This window comes from Toxorhynchites rutilus, chromosome 2 (assembly GCF_029784135.1).
Source record: "Toxorhynchites rutilus septentrionalis strain SRP chromosome 2, ASM2978413v1, whole genome shotgun sequence".
NCBI lineage: Eukaryota > Metazoa > Arthropoda > Insecta > Diptera > Culicidae > Toxorhynchites > Toxorhynchites rutilus.
In genome coordinates this window covers 202,186,860-202,208,407 of record NC_073745.1, presented here as the reverse complement: position 1 = coordinate 202,208,407, position 21,548 = coordinate 202,186,860, and the positions used below count along the sequence as shown (strand labels likewise).

General features: G+C 37.1%; 1 protein-coding gene across 5 annotated transcripts in view; it reads right to left on the bottom strand.

The window, feature by feature from the left end:
- Window positions 1–265: 265 nt before the first annotated feature.
- Window positions 266–21,548, bottom strand: part of LOC129767510 (uncharacterized protein CG5098) — a 43,723-nt gene continuing 22,440 nt past the window's right edge. For all 5 annotated transcript variants that reach the window (XM_055768490.1, XM_055768494.1, XM_055768491.1 and 2 more), the window contains exons 6-9: window positions 14,037–14,127; window positions 13,027–13,973; window positions 7,831–8,742; window positions 266–1,390 (exon numbers count right to left, since the gene is read on the bottom strand). In XM_055768490.1, coding sequence (XP_055624465.1) covers window positions 989–1,390; window positions 7,831–8,742; window positions 13,027–13,973; window positions 14,037–14,127 — 2,352 coding nt within the window. In that variant the 3' untranslated portion in view covers window positions 266–988. The remainder of the gene's footprint in view (window positions 1,391–7,830; window positions 8,743–13,026; window positions 13,974–14,036; window positions 14,128–21,548) is intronic.

Here is a 21,548-nt window from a genome sequence, read left to right as displayed (position 1 = left end):
TGTGAACGTTAAGAGGCTCGCGTTCATCAACGTGAGGACTACATTGCACAATGGGAGAATCACTTCGGTTCTTGGATGCTAAGTGCAACAGACTGCATTCACACTTTTTTCATTACTTTTCACGATTTTTGTTCACGTTCCTCTCACACACTGTGCCACTAACGCAGATAGTACTGAAGCTATCTTATTTGAAAATATGAAGTTGAAATGACCGACACCAGTTGACCAAGTTGATTAACACTATGTTTTGTAGATTTTCAATACATTTTATTATCTTTGCTGTTTTTGCCTTGGCTTTCTAAAACCTTCTTTATGAGAATTTTGTGGATTGTTTTCCTCCATCAAGTTGGACACTATTTATTAGCATATATACTACATACGTGTTGTCCTTGATACTTTTTTAGTTAATCACATGCATCCAACGAATTTTCTATCCGTCATTATTCGCTTCTTTTAAAGTTATTTTTTTTCTTTCTTTCAGTGTCCTAATTTCCTTTCTTTCTTTTTAAAAAGAAAACTCTAACCTAGCAAAAAGTGTGTTGATCTTTGATATTACTAACATTATTAAATAAATTATGTTTGCTCACAATTATTCCATATATACCGTCATGAAAGTACATTTCTGGGTCATGCCAAATATCCTCAAGGTTCTCTGTCTAATTTTAAAAACTAAATTTTAAAACTATCATACACTAGCTGGCTATATTTACACGATTAAAATGTACACTCGTAATTTGAATTGTGACTTTTTATTCATCAGCACTCGGGAAGAAATCATATCGTAGTATCTTCCATGTGACCGAAAAAAAAGCGCATTGTTCTCTACTGGTGACCAGAAAAGAATTGTTCTGTCCTTGCTTATCGCACTGGAAACAGATCTGCTCATCGATAGTCTCCGCTTGCAAGAGTTATATAACAAAATTGAATGTATCGATAACTATGAAGAAATCAAAACGGGACCGCGATGAGTCTCCTACTTTTCTAATACTCAAGAGTGTGAGTTAGAGTGTTGGTCACAGTGTGATTTGAACTCATCGCTTAGCTCCCAATTGTTTTTTCTTGCACAAACAATGTGCGCCTCCTCGCTGCATCCTCTGTGGAGACAACTTATCGTGGCCCCATAATGAGAGCATGCTCTACACTGGTGTCTAAAACAGTTCCAAATGGCTGCCTCCAAACCAACAATTCGTGTACCAATAATGTGCACTCCCGGAGCCCAAACCAAACAATCCTCGTGCATCCACACTTCATAGGAATCATCGCCAGCTTTTATCATACCGTAAAACATATCGGCAGCTACCCGCGTCTCACTCCTGCTGTCCTGTGTACCACTCGTGCTTGGTACCACGCATACAGGAACATCGTTTGTTTTCTTCTTCTTTGCTTTTAACTGAAAAATATATCAATACAGATGGCTATTATATCAGCCGTTCCATGCCAAACCGATATAGTGGTTCTCAGATTTCCATGAAAAGTGGTAGTTTTGTTCTTTATTGCAAAATGTTAGACCCGTATTTTTTTATTTTGTCGTTAGGGTGACCATTCCCATTTTAGGGTGGTCCGAAAAATCATTTTTTCAACTTTTTCCCAAAAATGACTTTTTTGGCAATGGATTTTGTTTTCGTAATTATTGATTTTTTTTTTGTTGTGTTCATGGCTTTGGACTAGAGGGCACTATTTTTTATATTTTTTCTTGAAAGCTGAAGATTTTTACATAACATATCTCTATATCAGACGGTGCTCCCGTAGCCCACATTTTCATGCCGGGGGTTCGGGTTCGATTCCCTTTCTGGTCGGAAGATTTTTCGTCAAAGAAATTTCCTCCGACTTGCACTGTGATCACGCGTATTCAAGAGCTTGCCACTCCATAATACATTCGAGGCCTGTTAGAAATAGCATAGAAATCTCAAGTAGGTACTACTAATGAAAATGACGCAAGTAATACCCACGTTGAGAAGGCAAAAGTTCCACAGGGAACGTTAGTGCCATCCAAGAAGAAGAACAAGATCTCGATATCAGAGATGCTATTTTTTTCGTTTTTGAGATATAGTTTTTCAAAGTTAACCGGTGGTCCAAAAAAATCATTTTTTCCTCTTCATCCAAAAATCACTTTTTGCTAAAATTCATAACATTTGAACTACTGAACCGATTTAGTTGATTGATGTATTAAATTCAAGCCAATAAGCCAATAAGCTAACCTTCTATCTGGCATTTTTCTTGAGAGACTCAGGCCTGCGTTCGTCGGTGGCGTCAATCATTTCCAGCAACATCGAATACTATCACTCTCACACGTTCCCGGGATCGAAAATTTCAAGGGACATATGCCTACCCAGCTAGATGACGATGAACACGAGAAACTGGCCATCGACTCCAGACCATATGGTATGATGGGTAGAAAAGCGCTATAATGTAAAACAGCACTGCCCATGTTTGCATAGGAGACGTAATCACCAACACCATTAGTGTTGGGAAAATGCAATTTTGTTGTTATTTTTTTGTCTACAAGCGTAACCATGCAAATTTCCAATGAAATAATCTGTCCAGTTGAAGGATATTATCGGCAAAAAGAGGGCCTGGGAGATTTTGCGGATTAAGACATATTTTTCCATTTGGAAAACGCTTGCGTCTATTTATGAGGACAATCATTCGTTTCAATGAACATTTGTTCGCATAGCTAGACGTAATCACCAGGTTGCTCTGTCCGTAGCGTTGGTATTTACATTTCCGATAATAGGCAAAACGTCTCCGTCGGTAGTTTCAGTTGTTATCGGATAAAATCAAAAAAGTTTGGAAGAAATTTAGTGAAATGTCTGGTAAAGGTGCTCTGGATTTGTTGCGAGTCTATGATAGTACTGTTTTTCCTGAATACTCTGGCATATGATAAGAACAGCAGGTTCGTGTTTTTTTTTCAATTAATTGAATTTGTAAAGGCAATATGCAATGTTGGTAATTTTAGCAACAAGCAACATGGTAATTTAGCAACAATTTTAGCACAAGAAGGTGAAGTGACTCACACCAACGGTATGAGTAAATGCTGAGAGTGTGGAATAATTCGATGTCGAATCCGAGGAGTTATAATACTAAGAGCCAATATTATTTTAATTTTACTACTGATCTGATTGTTTCATTATCTACTTGAAGATTCAAATGCAGAAATTTAGGTAATTATAACATTAAAAAAAACAATTGCTTCTCTTTGTTCATCGCAGTGCAGTGTACAGAAAATAGAAATTAAATGAGCAGTGTTTCAATGGTTTCTTATATTCATCTTAGGAAACACTAAGTAATAAGACATTATCGTTATAGGCATGTTTGGACTCTACAAAGAATGTGATTCAAATGTAGATTTAGCTTATAGCACATAATATATAAAAGAGACTTTTTCCCACGTACGTATAACTCATCTTCACGGGAGAACGGCTGATCAGATCTATGTCGTCCATATATTTTGTGAGTTTGTCTTCACCCAAATTAGAATGATAGAGTACTTTGGAAAATATTTGAGATGATTAGAAAAATTCGAAAAAATTTACTATGCTTATCTTTACTCAATTTTTTTCAATCTTTATTTTTGAGACTATCAACTTCTTGGGCTGGTTCATCTCAGTGATTATCTTGATATAGGATATTTAAAATAGAAAGGGAAAATTTGAAAATAAGAAGTACGCATACAGTGTCGGACAATAGAATAGGACCACAGCTCAATCCAAAACAGAAAGTGACAAAACTTTGAGAAAAAAAATTCCATTTAAGTGCATCAAACCATTTACAAATTGTAAATTCCATTCTTCGAAGAAATTAAAATCATCCGTAGTTAAACCAATTGTCCTTTATTTAAAAATGCGTTTTAAGCATACTTACTGACTATAATAACGCGACATAAAATAGGACCGCTTTAGAATTCATGGTAAAAAAATTTAAAAAAAAGGAAATTCATACCGTGATCGATTTGCAGGGTTAGTACTTGGTGGTATAACCCTTATTACTCATCACTTCTCGCACCCGGTTCGGCATCGACTCCACCAGCTTTTGGCACGTTCTCAGCGGGATAGCGTACCACACCGCCTGGATTCTCTCCCACAGCTGCTGCTTGTTTTTTGATTTTTCGGTGTACACCTTACGTTTAACTATTTCCCATAGATTCTCTATGGGATTGAGATCAAGGGACTGTGCTGGCCACTCCATAACGTCTACCTTATTATCCTGGAACCACTTTTTAACCGTTTTAGCGGTATGTTTGGGGTCGTTGTCCTGCTGGAACTGCCACTTTAGGGGCATCTCCCACTCGGCGTGTGGCAGCATTACTTCCCGAAGTATCTGGGCGTAGAGATGCTGGTCCATAATCCGGTCGATCCAGTACAAGGGACCCACCCCGTACCAAGAAAAGCACCCCCACACCATGATGTTACCTCCTCCATGTTTGAATGTTTCATTTGTATACTGGGGCATATACGCACAGCCGAGTGGGCGATGGACCCGGAAAAGGAGAAACTATGGAGAAATGTGCTGTGGTCGGATGAGACCAAGCTGAACCTCATCGGCTCGGACGGAAAGAGTTGGGTCCATCGCCCACTCGGCTGTGCGTATATGCCCCAGTATACAAATGAAACATTCAAACATGGAGGAGGTAACATCATGGTGTGGGGGTGCTTTTCTTGGTACGGGGTGGGTCCCTTGTACTGGATCGACCGGATTATGGACCAGCATCTCTACGCCCAGATACTTCGGGAAGTAATGCTGCCACACGCCGAGTGGGAGATGCCCCTAAAGTGGCCATGAATTCTAAAGCGGTCCTATTTTATGTCGCGTTATTTTAGTCAATAAGTATGCTTAAAACGCATTTTTAAATAAAGGACAATTGGTTTAACTACGGATGATTTTAATTTCTTCGAAGAATGGAATTTACAATTTGTAAATGGTTTGATGCACTTAAATGGAATTTTTTTTCTCAAAGTTTTGTCACTTTCTGTTTTGGATTGAGCTGTGGTCCTATTCTATTGTCCGACACTGTATGTATGTTTCGCTGTGAAAATCATCATTTGAAATATATTCGTTATTTTTACCAACCAAAATATTCTCTAGAAATAAATTGTATGGCAGAACAACGTTTGCCGGGTCAGCTAGTAGCACATCATACAGGTCGGACTTGATATTATATATATATATATATATATATATATATATATATATATATATATATATATATATATATATATATAAGAAAAAAATATTTTTTCAGTAACTATTTCTTAAGGACAAGGTGTACCTCGATAAATGCGGAGTGGCAGAATGAAAACCCGCAGTGGCAACACTTTGTGGTTTCCATCGACCTTCACCTTAAGAAAGTAACATTCCAATGATACCAAGGGGTTGGGGACACATGCAGATGAGTTCACCAATTTACTACTTGTTGGATTCCATGTCGTTAGAGGTTCAATGATAGAATAGCCACCCGGGAGTATTCGGAACGCATCCGGAACAGGTCCGCATCTGACCTATGTCGATCAATTGTTTCCCGTTGTATATTGTATCTTTCAATTGAGTAAAAACATCCATCATGAGTAGTCGCTTCTGTCCGTAAATAAAACCAATAAGCTATCTTTGATTTTCTTCTCAAAGTTACACATTACACTTTACACCAATAACATTTTGATTTTTCCGCTATGCATGCCTGGGCACCTTTTCCATACTGGGCGATATTTTACAGTTATTGCATAACTCCTTGAACGACAATTTATTTTCAGTCAGCACTACTCTGGCAGACGATTTAATTTTCTTAGTTTTAAGAGAAGGAAATTATTATTCATCTGACTAACATCACTCAACTCAACACTGTCACAGATACTGCTCTGCTCTCATAAAAAGCATCAAAGAATCAATAAATTCTGTCGCGTCCAGCTCGTCATTGTCAGTTTGTTCAGGAAAGTTTATGACGAACTGGACTCGTCCTAATTTTGGTTAAACTCAAAATAGCGGTATAATGTATTCGACAACGTTTTAGATCTTATTAAAATATGAACTTTTGGTGTAAATGGTATTTTTGTCTGGAGGCTCCTGAAAAAGTAATGTTTTACTCGTAACATTTTTGTGTGTAAATTCTCGCATTTGACATGTTTCTAAATAGGAAAAATTTTGTACAACATGTAAATCTCGATCATTTATACACAAAAATGTTACGAGTTCAACATTAATAGGAAACACGAAAAGTTGTTGTAAGAAAAACTTTTTAGAGGCGAATGAACTGAAAAGGTTAAAGCCTCTTTAAAACATAGAATGGAATGGAATAGAAAAACTCTTTCCCTGTAAAAGACCCCATCTTCCGATTTCTGGGTGACTTGTTGTAAGGGCATATCTATTTTTTCAGATTTTTGAAAAAAACATATATTTGAGAAAAATAAATTAGAATTTTCTAAATATTTGATCTTCAATTAAACTTTTCTTTGAAAATTTATTTCATATTTTTAATGAAAACATAAATAGTTTCCTATATTTTATTGTTTAACTGATGTTCGGTAGGTCTTTTAATTTTTGAGTTAATATTTTTCGAAAAAAAGTTGAAAAAAACTCAAAATTTCAAGAAAATTTTCACTCAAAAATTATAAGACCTTCAAAATTTTAGTTAAAGATAAACAACAAGTTTTCATTGAAAAATATGACAAATTTAAAAAAAAATTCATTGATAATAAAATATTTTGAAAATTTAAATTCATTGCTCTCAAATATATTTTTTTTCAAGTCTAATAAAAATAGATATAAATAGCCATTACAATTTCTAACAAGTCACCCATACATCGGAAAATGAGTTCTTTTACAGGGAAAAAGTTTTTCTAACAACTTTTTCATAACATTTTTAAGTATAAATTATCACGATTTACTTGTTCTGCAAACATTTTTTCTATTTGGAAACATGTCAAATGCGAGAACTTACATATAAAAATGTTACGATTAAAACAAAGCAATACAAAAATTCCATATATTCCAAAAACTATAAAAGATAGAAAGTTGACGTCTTCGACAAAAAAAAATCTAAAACTTTGTCGAATACACTATAAGATAGCGATATAGTATTCAAACAAAATTAGGAATAGTTGTTTTTTTTTCAAAGAAAACATGAATAAATTGTTGTTAGAAAAACCTTTTCCCTGTAAAAGTACCCACCTTTCGAGTATGGATGACTTGTTGGAAATTGTAAGGGCTATTCAAATTTTTTTTAGAGAATTTAAAAAATAAGTTTTTTGAAAAAATGAACTTCTAAATACGAATCAACTGCTCAAAGTGAGTTCAGAAGTTATGAATTTTTGTAATGGAAAAATGGTGAAAAAATTGTTTTTTCGAACCATCGTTTAACATTGGAAAATCATATCTTAAATACGAAAAAATAGCATCTTTGATATCGAGATATGTTTATAGAACATCCTCAGCCTTCAAGAAAAAATATTTTAAAAAATAGCGCCCTCTAGTCCAAAGCAATGAAAACAACAAAAAAAAACGACTAAAATCAATAATTACAAAGACAAAACCAATTTTTCTAGCTTGTTCTATGTTTTTAATAAAAGGCTAGCTCATTGGCTTCAATTTGATATGTCGATCATTTGGAACGGTTCAGTGGTACAAAAGTTATGAATTTAAAAAAAAAAGTCATTTTTGGGAAAAAGGTGAAATAATTGATTTTTCAAACCACCCTAAAATGGAAATGATCACCATAACGAAAAAATTAAAAATACGGGTCTAATGTTTTGTGACGAAGAACAAAATTACCACTTTTCACGAAAATCTGGGAACCACTATATCGGTTTGGCATGGCTGATATAAAAATCATATTTTTCTTACCGTATTCTCTATCATGTTGGAGTCTCGTTTCGACGCGAGACTTTCTCGTGTCCTTTTCTCAGCGAAGTAATCTTCACCCGTCTGACTGTGCTCGTACTCCACGGATTTGGTACTGATTATGTATGGTCCAAATAAATCCCCAAGTCTCATTTTGTGAGGCCCCAGCTTACAAAACACACACATCCAACTAGTGTCGGTCGTGTCCGCGTCGTATTTGGTGCTAAGCGTGCTCACATGCAAACCTCGGATTTTGCTCTTTTCCGAACTGTTGTTTGTATTAGCAAATTTCTTCGTTTTGTTCTGCGGCTTGTCCGCATCTTCTTCATTTATAGGAGCATTTATCACCGTATGACTGCCATCGGATTTTATCTGAACGTATGGTCCCCTATGTTTTCCACTTGGATCCAATACACCACTCTCATTCGGTTTCACCTTGGCATTTTTGGCTGAACCAGTTCCATTGCCCTTTTTCGCACTATATTTCACCGGTAGAGGCTTTTTGCTAGCTTTTGTGCTGAAAGCACTGGCTCTTTCCTCGGCAGCAGCAAAGCATGCCCCTTTCGATTGGGCAGTTTTCTTCTTCAGTACTTTTTTACGTTTGCTCGGGGAAGGTCCAGAATTGGCAGGTGACTTCCCGACATTCGCTCGTTTAGCTGCTGGTGTGAGGAATTTTTTCTGTGTTCCACTTGTGCTGGGTTCCGGCGAGTTCTTTCTATCAGCAACATCAGGCAAAACACCGTCGGATAACGGCGGAGGAGCATCGGTTTTCTCTGATAGTTCGGTGAAAATGTCGGTAGATTCACTGGATTGTTTCGATGATAGTATTTTTTTCTGTTCTGGCTGTGGCGATTTGGAACAGGCCGGTAAAGTTTCCTCTATCCCAGCGAACATTTCCTCCAGTTTGTTCTCAATCTGCAAAGGTAAATGCACCAAGAGAAGCATAAGACGAATTTCGCGCCAACTCGTCTATGGGATTGACATGACCCTCTCAGAACCTTATGAAACATTCTGCACGTGAAGACCTTACCTAATTAAGTAACTTAGCATACTTAGTTTTCCGAAAATATATCTAGACTAACATATGGAAAGAGTTAAATATTTTTGTCCATTCTTTATATTTTTTTTACTCGAAAATGGTAAATCCTACAAAAAAGTGATCTATGTAATAGTTTTAGGAAAATAATTGAATTTGAATTGTAGATAAATATGTACCCTACAACTCTTCCATACATCGCAACTTTAAGGCAAAAAAGTTTTTCTATCAAAAACTTTTTCTAGATTTTTTCTCGAAAATTTTCTATTTTTTTTTTTCTTGAGTGTACAGTTATAGAAAACATCAATAACAGGTAAAAATAGATTTATGGTGGCCCTTGGGTGCCGTTTTGCAGCTTATTTTTGTAGTCAAATACAATATGTTTCAATTCAGATAGCAACAACAAAATTCTCTTAATCGGTTGGTCACGTATCGAACAGTTGTTGTAGATTTAAGTATCTATTAAAGGAGGAATAAAATGGCTCTGCAGTTGTTTGAAAATGACCAGCCGTGACCGGCAGCAAATGTAAAGTGGCGGAGAAGAAATAGCACTATTTTGTTTCTGCGTGTTACGGACTTAGCTCAGGTAATTAATTAGGACAAAGAACGAAGTGCAATTAGGCACATAGTTATGACGCAAACAAAACTAAGATGGTAATAAACAAAAAAAAAATTATATGTGACTCATAATAGTGCAGCGCAGGTACACAAAGATAGGGCAAAAGCGAAGGATGGGATAGGAGAAGAACCGCACAGATAAGCGGGTAGCATTTTATAACAGGTAGATAGCCGATACGATCTTGGTAATCTGAGTAGGAAAGGAAGATCACACTGCGTAATCATCAGAATTCAACAAAGAAAAGTGTGACATTGTGTAGCAACATGAGTCAAGCCGTGATCTCCAGGATTTGCAAAATTCTCCCGTGCCGGTATTAACAACCCCAAGTGTAACCGTAATAAACTACGTCGGTTAACATCAACAGTAATAGGGAAAATACGTTTACTGGGATAGACCCATCCGTTGGATGATACAATGCGAACTTGTGAATCTTTGGCAGTGATTATTTTTTCTTATTCATTCATATTCAAAATCCGGCACAGGGTTATCACTGGAATAACTCGCAAGCAACTATTCACCCATTTGAAATATACTACAAAAAAGATGGTAAACCAGAAAACGTGAGCTTTATAGTTATTTCAGAAGTTTTAACACACGACACTGTGGCAGTGCAGTTATTTATAGAAAAATTGATAGAATTTGTCATAAAAATAATCGACTTTACTAAAATAACTTGCATGTCCGATGGAGCAGCAGCACACAAGAATTTCGCCAGTCTGTGTTTTTTCAAAAAGTTACGGACTAGAAGCAGATTGGCATTTCTTTGCCACCTCTCACGGGAAAGCACCCTGTGATGCAATAGGAGGGACTCTAAAAGAATGGCAAAGACAGCAAGATTACGGAAACGCAATCCAAACAGCACTAGAGCTTTATGATTGGGCAGTTAAACAAAATGACAAATGTATCACGAAATTGAATTTCTGTTGCGTATCTAAAGAACAGCATACAAAAAAGGCGAGTGAACTTGAGGAACTATTCAATCATGCGAAAACAATAACGGGAACACAACAATTTCATTGCTTTATTCCTGTAGATGAAAATAAAATTGCAGCTAAAAGGTTTTCAAATTCAGTAGATCATCCCAAAATCTTCAAAATGTTAGATAAAAAGGAAAAATAGGAAATATATGATGATTGTATTTCTTAAAATAAAGTTAACATGTACATTAGGGTGGCAATGGATGTATGGGAAAAATTTCATCGTCGATTTTCAAAAACCGACCATGTACATTTTGTTTATTGGTCTAAAAAAATGACCTGTGCAAATTTCAGCTCAATCGGTCATGATTTAGGGGTGCCTAAAATCACTCAAAGTTTTGATTTTTTGGCCACTCAGGCTAAGTCCCAAAAAGTCGATTTTCGGCCAAAAATTTTTTTCTCGAGATAACACCAGATCTCGACGTTTTATACATTTTTAAGCCATTTGGCATCGAAAAAAAATTCTATTTTCTAAATTTCCTTTACTCCTCTCTTGGAAGATTTTCGAGGATAAAAAAAATTTAAACTTTAAGTGCTTTGAGGCACCCCTAAATCACAGCACAGGTAATTTTTTGGGCCAATAAACAAAATGTACATGGTCAGTTCTTTAAATTCGATAAATTTTTTTTTCCACACCTTCATTGCCTCTCAGGCTAAGTTCCATTTCGTCCCCATTTCGAATTTTGCCCATTTTTTTTTTTTCGAGATGACACCAGATCTCGACGTTTCATGCATTTTTAAGTCAATGTGCACAAATGAGCCTCATCGCTGAAGATGATTTTCGATGAAAATCTGGATCATTTTCAAGTTGTTGCTCAGCCCAATTCACGAACATATGACGCTTCAAGTGGAGGCGATCTGGCGTAGTGGTAACATCCATGCCTCTCACGCTAAAGGTCACGAGTTCAATTCTCACTCCCGACATTCTTCCAAAATGGAAGTAAAAGTGACGAACCAGCCTAATGAGTTGAAAATCACTATAATACAGATAAAAAAAAAAAAAAAAAATACGACGCTTCTGGTGGGCAAGCGGCTTCAATTTTTGCGTCAATTTGATCTTGTAGGCCTGGATCTTTTCGCAGAATTCACCACAACGACGTCACATAGATGCCCAACACTTGAGAATGACGTGTGAGAGACTGATTTGAAAAATTTATAGCGTCGTTTGCTGTGCCTATCAGTCTACTTTTGTAGAGTCCCTATTGAAATACCCGTTATGTTATCACAGTATCAGCAACCATTGAAGACACACATCGTGAACATTCTCCCAACCAGGTTTCGGCAAAATCATATTCAACTAAGGATAGTCAGCGGACTATGAAGAAATTCGCCTTCGTATTCAACTGGAAATGAGTTATGGCAAATTCACGCAGTTTCTCCGTCAACATGACTTAATAGTCAATCGGGAGTTTAGTCGCTATCTCTATGACTCGACTATCTCATTTCATTCTTCCTTGTCATATGGACTTCATTGCATTTTGAAGTGACTCAAAATGAACTCGTTTCTCTCTCTCTCTCATGTACCACGTATGCATGTATCGATGTTTGAGTTCAACGTGGAAAAATAGGAAAGATATGATTATTGTATTTCTTAGAATATAAGTAAACATGTACATTAGGGTGGCAATGGATGTATGGGAAAAATTTCATCATCGAATTTCAAAAACCGACCATGTATATTTTGTTTATTGGTCTAAAAAAATGACCTGTGCATATTTCAGCTCAATCGGTCATGATTTAGGGATGCCTCAAATCACTCAATGTTTTGATTTTTTGGCCACTCAGGCTAAGTCCCAAAAAGTCGATTTTCGGCCAAAATTTTTTTTTCTCGAGATAACACCAGATCTCAATGTTTCATGCATTTTTAAGTCATTTGGCACCGCAAAAAAAAAATTCGTTTTTCCGAATTTCCTTTCCCCTTGGAAGATTTTCGAGGATAAGATTTGATGAATAAAAATTAATTCAATGTCAAAAAATGTCATAAGTTTTATTACATTTGATTTGAAATAAAGGCCTTTAAAACACTCATTCAACATTTTTACTATTATTATTTATTTTTTTATTTTGAGTTGGCTTTCTGCACTGAAAAAAGAAATAAACTTAATTACAATAAAATATTGAAAAAGTTTTTGTTAGAAAAACTTTTTTGCCTTAAATATGCACAAGTTGCGATGTATGGACGAGTAGTAGGGCACATATTTATGTACAATTTATCTACCATTTCACCAAATCTGAGATGACCATTTTGAGAAAATCGACTTTTTGTTTTTTGTTCAAGTATTTTTTTCTTAAAATTCAATTATTTTCCTAAAATTCTTCCATGGATCACTTTTTTGTAGGACTTACCATTTTCAAGTAAAAAAAATATAAAAATGTTCAAAAATATTTAGCCCTTTCTATATGTAGTCTAGATAAATTTTCGGAACACTAAGTATGCCAAGTTGCTTATTTAGGTAAGTTCTTCCCGCCCAGAATGTTTCATAAGGTTCTGAGAGGGTCGTGCCAACATCCGGTCGAGTTGGCGCGAAATCCGTCACAAGAGAAGTTGCTGAATGAAATTAACTTACCTCCTCGTAACTTTTGTCCGCGTCCATTTTGGGAAACTCTGATTTCTCGTTTTCCGGTGGTTGGGAACATTCGGCAGCAGGCGTTTCTTTGGCAGGACCGTTCAAACTGTCACTTTCGTTGTTGTCCACCGGCGGACCTATGGTTTCAGTCGGCATTTGTAGTGAAATCTGTGCGCTATCATTTTCAGTACTAGAAATCATCGCCGCTATTTTATCGATAGTTTCGCAATCGTCCGAATTCGATTCACTCTCTTTGCGAGCTGATTCCATGACTGCCGCGGCGGCCGAAAGTACGCTCGAAATAACGGAGCTAGCCACCGAAGATTTGTTCGCTTCTTCGCCGGTAGGATTGTTATTGCTTTCAGTTGAGTTGTTGAGGTTTATCCGGGTGCTATCGGACAGATCGGTAATATGTGGACTATGGCTACCATCACTCACCAGACCTTGACTGAGACTACTAATTCCCTCCAACGCCAGTGTGGCAATATCGTTCCTGACCGCTATATTAGGCCTCATGGGATCGATACCATCGATTCGATCACATTTTTCCGTACTATTTTCTACCCCTAGAAAGTCATGCATTCGATCCAATTCATCCGAACCCATTTTATTGGTACGATCGGGCTTCCGCCGTCTTCGCATTTTGCTGGAATTAGAATCAGCCGAATCTTCGTTTGAAGCAACACTCTGAATGGGTGACGTTCTATCGTTACTAGCTACCGCTACTGTTTCGCTTGAAGCAGTCAACGGTGGAGTTGTTGGCATACTGGTTTTTGTCCCGATAACGCTATCCGCTTCGGGGGTCGATGGCACATCTGCAGTAACTGCCTGAAACGATTTGCTAACACTTAACGCTGGATCCATGGATGGTAATAACAACGAAGGTGGTGAGTTGCGACACCGCGTGGGGCTAGGGTTGGAAGGAATAGGTGTTCGTAGAGGAGAAGCTGTTTTTTTGGAAACAAGATGCATTAGAAGGTGTTCTGTTTGTTAGGGTTTTCTGAACATACTTCGCTTGGGCGATACAGTAGCCGACTGGTTACTTTGCATCGCATGCAAGATAATATCCTTGACCAGATCGGATGTTTCATTACTGGGTTTCTATAAGAAAAAGAGAGACTCAATATAATTATTTCTTAGTGTTTATATAATCACTTATATAGTTTTTTTTATATCAGAATTGTGATTTGTTTATTTACAGGTTTTACGTAGCTGGTGGAAAGAGTTTTGCTACAGCCACGCGAAACCAAATCACACACAAAATTCCAGAACATTTATTTTCTTGGTGAGCCGACGATGATTCCTACAAAAGCGACTACAAAAGTTGCTCGGTAGTAACGACACGCTCTCAAATGAACAGAACAAATGTATGGCAAATGGGGATGCTTCTAGTTTTCATCAATTTAAAACATTTACACATCAGGCTGTTTTACAACATTTTCACACCGCCATCGCCATCGAGTTTTCTCCGAGCATCGCACATGCTTAGAGCCCATGTTGAATTTCCAGTCTTATGAGAGACTTGTACATGGTAAATTCCGTACGGGGTCGGAGTTTGTTGGGCCTTAGAGATTTATGAAGTCCATAATATGAGTCTCAAACGATACCGGAAGATCACGTGAGATCAGCACATCGATTATTGTTGTCTGAATCAATCTTGTTATCTTTCGGGAAAAGCCGTGCTCGTTGCTAATTCTTCATAGCTGTCGTCGGTCGATGATGATGATGATGATGGTCACGCCACTTACCTCTACAAAGGTTTGAGCAAGACGAGTTATCTAGAAGATAATATTTTTTCCTCAGCTTTGTAATCAGTTCAACAAAAAAAACGAACTGATTTTACTTACAGATATAAATTCAAAAAAATATTTTATTACATTATCAAAAGAGAAGCCAATACTCAGTATTGTCCGCCACAGAGCCGATACGATACCGACTAGGCCCTTGCAGCCAATTGGTCCACCAGAGCATAAGTCCAACCGCCAGCCTAGTTTGAGTACCCCCATAAAGGGATGTCGAGAAATTTTCCATCACGAAAAAATCCTAGACCGGCCCTCACAAAACTTTTATTTTATATCCTTTATATCTGTGCGACGCGCACGAGGCTCAAACTTTTGTAGATTACTTTTATTTTTTTAACTACTACAAAAGAAAACAACAAAATAAAAAATAAAAATAGTCCATCATCACCATGATCATGACAGACATAATACTGATGAATACAATTTTTGAAAAATAATATTAAAAAAACAACAAATTCTACACAGTATAATCCGTTCAAAAAAACATCGTCAGATACAGTATTCATTGGAAAAAAAATATATATAAAAATTCTACAATAAACTGTTCACACTATATTATCCGTTCGTATAAAACTTCGTCAGTTACAATCTTCGTCAAAAAAATTAATAAAAAACATTATTCGGCTGTTAAGAAAACACAGTTTTAATGTGTGAAATACAGTGCCTCTTGAATTCTGTAAGTGTTTTTGCACATTTAATAAGTCTTGGCATCGAGTTGAAAACATTTATTCCTTTGAAGTAGGGGAAGGGAGGGTAAGCCCGCCACTGAGGATAAGACCGGCACCCCCTGAGTTTTACTAGAAAACTCTGATTAACTACGTTTTTGAGTACTCTACATGTTAGTATTTATTGACGTAGGACTACGTCTAACCGGAAGATATAGGGGGTGAAATGAAAATCTAGGCACTGAACAAGTAGGAAAAAATGCAAGATTTGGAACGCTTATAACTCGAGCATTTCTCAATAGATCGCAAAGGTGTTTGCATCAATTGATAGTAAATATATCTACGCATCTATCATAACGAATAACATTTAATTTTTCTTGAGATAAACAATTGAATAATTGTGAAATATCAAGCATTGTCCAAATTCACTATGTGCCCATTTTTGATTGGTCCATTTTGTGCTCCTCAAATCGTACCGACCAAAACGGGCAATCAGAGCAGCAGCGAAATACAATGAAGCACGATTGGAAAGGAAAAAGAAAAAGATGACCGAAACATTGGTCGCAGTCTCACACATGCGTAATTCTCGAGCCAGCCAGTCAGCTTAAAAATCCCCGCTCCGCTGCCGTAACGATCATTCTTCGTGTGGACACCGACTGGACAACATCGTTGCTGGACGAGCTGGACGGCGAGGGATCGAGTGCCTTTCTCAAGGCAAGAGGGCGGAGGTGGTAGCGCTGGAGTAGAATAGAGTAGAGTTTTCAAAGGGCCTTTCTCAAGGCTAGAGACGAATGAACTGCAAAAGTTTAAAGTCTCTATAATACAATACCTTCCTTCCTTCCGTAACGATCATTCTCATCCAAACCGTACACCACATCGTTTCGCATCACATCACATCAACAAACTAACACAAGCAGCCATGTCTGGACATGGCAAAGTGAAGGGAAAGGCAAAATCCCGCTCGAACCGTGTTGGACTGCAGTTTCCCGTAGGTGTATCCGCCAATTGCTCCGCAAGGGCAGCTAGGCCGAGCGCGTTATTACCAGTGCACCAGTCCACCTAGCCGCCGTTATAGAGTTTCGGCTGCCGGAGTGATCGAGTTGGCTGGCAAAACTGCTCGCGCTTTGGTTCGGTGGACATCAAGACAACAACAGGCAGACGCAAACGCAATCGCAAAAAGGCAGCAAGTAGCAGAAGAAAAAAGTTTGTTCTTTATATAAACTGCTTTGGTGGCAAATCCAGAACAAGGCGGCATCGAGGGCGTTCGAAATGGTTTTTTTTAAACCACGAGTACAAAGTTTACTAAATTGGAACCATTTCATAAAACACGGCGCTTATCAGGGCCATTAAACCTTTCAAAAAAGAGTTTCCGAAATAAAGTTCAATGCTTTCTAAAACAATATCCAAAATAATAATAAAACACAAATTGATTTTTTCATAATACTGTTTTCCAAGATATGATGAGTATGAGAATTTGGCAGTTGTTCTGAGCTTATTGATGGTTGGGGACTTTCCCGATTATTTAATTTTCACCAATTCTTAAATTGTTTCCAGTTTGAAAGTACAGTAATTTACATTTAGTTCGACATTTAGCTAATTGGACGGTCATGTAATGCGACATGTTTAGTTGGACATTTTTGTAAACATAGAATTCGGGGTCCAAATTATGACCCCACATTGAAAGTCGACACTGTACCACTGTCATTGCAAATGTTCAATTACAGGTTAAAATCGCCTCCAATGCGACACTGAGCGGTGCTTCGGCACGTCGCATTAAATGTAATTTACTGTACAACATGTCACAAGCTGGATGGGAAGAAATTTTCCAACTGTGAAATCTGTGGCGAGTGGTAAACGCAATCGCTAAACAGGAAGGTTTAGCCGAACAAGATGGGGATATCGAGTAATAACAGAACAATAAACTCTTTAGATTAAAGATAATTTTGTGATCCTGAAAAGGACCCTTTTTAGCCTGCATGTGAATCCAACGAGCGAACAAATCGTAATGAATGTATTTTTTTGCCATCGCTGCCTTTTAACGCTCATTCGTTCGTCTCGTTGGACTCGTCCCTTTGGCTGAGTCTGCCGATTCGTCTCTATCCTGTGAGTGTGTACCGCTAGAGTACAAAACGCGCGGACCCCAAAAAATATCTCATTTTCTTTCAAGGCGTAAATCAGTGTGGTTGTATGGCATCGTTTCACATCACATCGCATCAACGGATTGATGCCGGAGCACCAGTATACCTAATAGCGGTTATAGAATTTCGGCCGCCGGAGTGCTCGAGTTGGCTTGCAAAGCTGCTCACGACAATAAGAAAACCCGCCTACAGAACAGAGCACATTCGGTTCGGTGGCAACAACTAGTTTCAGCGAGTGGCAAACGCAATCGCAAAACGGCAGCAGGTAGAAGAAGGAAAAAGTTTGTTTATACAGACTGCTTTGGTGGCAAAACCAGCCACCGTAAAACACGGCGCTTTTCAGGGCCATTAAACCTTTCAAAGAAGACTTATTAAAAGTTTTCACAATACCAATGAATTCTAAAGTGACATAATATGACATATAATATTAATAATGTAATATGACATATAATATAAACTAAAAATGGCTTCAAATTACAACACATTGTATGCAGGATGGCATTAACGAATTTTCTCGGTAGCAAGAACTGCTTTCATTGATTGATAACTGATGTTGAAAATTGACTGACGTTACATCTGCATTGTATAGAAACATAACTAAGGAGCAACATGATGAGCTATGTATTTCCTGCTGCTCTGTTCTTATTTTAAAGGACTTTAATCCTGTTTTAATTTACTGTTGCTTTTTCAGAACGCTTATAGCTCGTTTAATTCTCGACAGATCGTAGAGTTCGTCTCCAAAACCTCAGTTCTTTTTCATTTCTATTTACTTTGTTTGCGGAGATACAAATCATACAATTCATTCGTCTCCGAAACCACAGTTTAAGGTACGGTAATGTGCTCAATAATGAAATATATGATAGTGAATGAGCTGATGACCGCCTATGCATTCCCTATCACAGCCATCATTTTGATTGTACGATATGTGCATACACCAACAGATGCCCGGCGTTGAACCATTAATAAGTACAAAGCCTTCAGAAATAAATCAAGAATCAACTATGAGATAGTGAGAAAAAATTGAGAAAGTTTGTAAAAAAAAAGCAAAAACACAACACAAAAGGTTCTTTTCAGAACCGCCAACATGTTCATAAAAAGTAAACAGTAAACTAATCAATTTTTCAGGTAGATAGGTAGGTATTCACGTAGGAGAAGAAAATAAAACAATATATATAAATATAGCAAAAGCTGTCCCCTTTGTATAGTCCTACGTCATTCCGGTTATGTCCCCGACATTACCCACCCGTCTTTTTTTATTTTAGACGTTTTCAATCACATCGAACCCACCGTGATCCGTCAATTGTCAAAATCAAAACAAACGCGAGTGCCGATAATATGTAGCCGGATGTAATTTTCCGTCAGTGAAGTTTAAGCTTTTATTGTTGAACGCGGTTTCAAATTCTTTTCCGTTGCTCTACAGTTTGTCCCCTGGATTGTTAGCAATCACTGGGATTCGAGTTGAGGTAAGTTAAAGCAATAAGTTAATAGAAATAGTCTTCTTGAAAAATGTGTGCTGTCGGGGTAAGTCCGTCACCCTTTCAGTGGGGGATCCCGGCTTGGTTTGCGTTTAGTTGAAGGTTTCTAAGACATATTTTCCATCAATTTCAGATGCCTCGCAGCTACCAAAGAAAAACGAATCGAGGGAGTTGGTCCCAGGAGAACCTCACCCTTGCAAAAGAGGCTATTGTTAGTAAAGTTTCTATCAAACGTGCTTCCACGACTTTTGAACTACTGATGTAAATTTAATGTTGGATTTAAGCTGTTCGATAAAATCAAATGAACTTCATCATTGAACGAAAAATAATGGCTGTATGGTCTTAACGAAAATAATAAACTAATTGCAACTAAACATAATTTAATTAGGTTTATTGCCATCATAATCACAAAAACAAAAACCCATTCCCCTACAACGAATTTTGTGAAGCACATGACAAGAAATTAGGTGTTCTCAATTCATTCGCGTTTCTAGTGTTATACCTATGAAAATCACTTCCTCTTTCAACTCGATCACTCAAATATCGAGGCAGCAAACCGTTAACTACTTTAAAAATGAACACCATAGTTAAATAAACAATTCTTCGCTTCACGGATAACCATTGCAGAGCGTCCAGCATCAAAGATGAGGAAGTGAACCTATTACATTTAAGAATCAATCGCATTATTTTATTCTGCGAGCGCTGTAACCTCGATATTTGTGTGTCATTGGTTAAAAATAGAATGGAAGAACAAAAGTCCAAATGAGGAGAGATGATTGATTTGTACAGTAGTATTTTGCTGTGAATGGTCAATTCGTTTTTCAATCGACATAAGATTCCATACTTTTTGGCAATTTTCTTGATGACAGTGTCAATGTGAGTGTTGAACTTGAGTTTGTCATCAATAATCACGCCAAGATATTTAATTTCCCGAACACGATCAATAGTCTCATCATCAATTACAATAGAGACGTTTTCATTAGAGCGATTTCGCGAGATTATAAGATATTTAGTTTTACTTATGTACAATTTTAACTGCTTATACTTCAACCATCTGTTGTGTCCACTTCGGATACAGTGTGTACAAACGCTTGACGATAAAGGTCATCCAAATAAGAAACGCTTGATAACGTATAGGAGGTGATTTATAAATAAACATTGAACGAATCAGGCAGAACGTTCTCGACCATAGAGATAACAACTAGTGTTTCTCTCCATCTACTACGTGCCCTTACCCAGCAAACATTAAATCGTATAATTTTGCACGTGCCAAGTCTTACAAGAAATCCGAATAAATCATAATCGCATATAATATCAATCAATGTATCGTGTATATTTGAAATCGCATAAAATGTGTGAACTCGATTTTATACACCATTATCAAATTGAGTCGCAATTCGGTGTAACAAACATCAATTTTATGATGTACATTGTCGTAAAATATATTTAATCCGCATCATATGCGTATATTACGCGGATGCAGTTTGTGTGTCGTATAAGCGTGAAATTTAAATCGATTCAGTACTGTAGTAAATCGCGTTGCATGCTAAAGAAAATCATGAAACGTTAAATCATATTAGATCCTAATAAAGAACATATTACATCATATTGAAATGTCAATGAAATGCTGATGCACTCGAAAGTTTTAACCGCTGTTGAATGAAATTTCAGATAGCCGTGCGAGATAGCTGGTGGTTGATAATCCAGACGACCGGAGTTCGAACCCACATCGGAGCAGTTTTCACCAAACATTCATATTCCACTCCCAGCACAAGTCAATCAAACAATTATTATTTCTACAAACATAAATACTCATATATGAAAATGGAGATTCGTGAGGCTATAATAAACATTTCACGAAAATATTTTGCGCCATTTGTTTTTTTTTCTATGTCTGTAATAAATCGTATATGAGTATGGCAAAAGTCGTATTGGGTGCTTTGACAGTTCATGAATATATTCATATTAGATCGCAATTCAATTTCAACATAATCGCTATTATAGCCGGTCAAAGTTGCTTATTCATCCAAACTAATTCGGTAAGCATTTGCCATGTATGTATATGGCCTCCACTTTTGCATGCATATGCCAGTTAGGCGCATTATATGCCAACCAAAATTTAGGGCATATGATGTTGTATATACGTTTGTTATGCGATTTTATGTTTGCTGGGTATTCATTCAAGTTCGTTGACCCAGGCCAGAGTTCAGTGAACTCTTTTTATAAAGCATAGTCCGAACTTTGTATATTTTACTATCTACTTGAAGAATGCAAATCTCCATTCAAATGTAGCACGACCTGATTTAAATCATTAGCTGCAATGAATAACACAGTATCATCTGCAAAAAGATTGATGTCACAAAATCGTAAAACTCGTCGCATGTCATTGATGTACATAATAAATCAAATTAGCCCTAACACACTTCCCTGAGGAACTCCAAG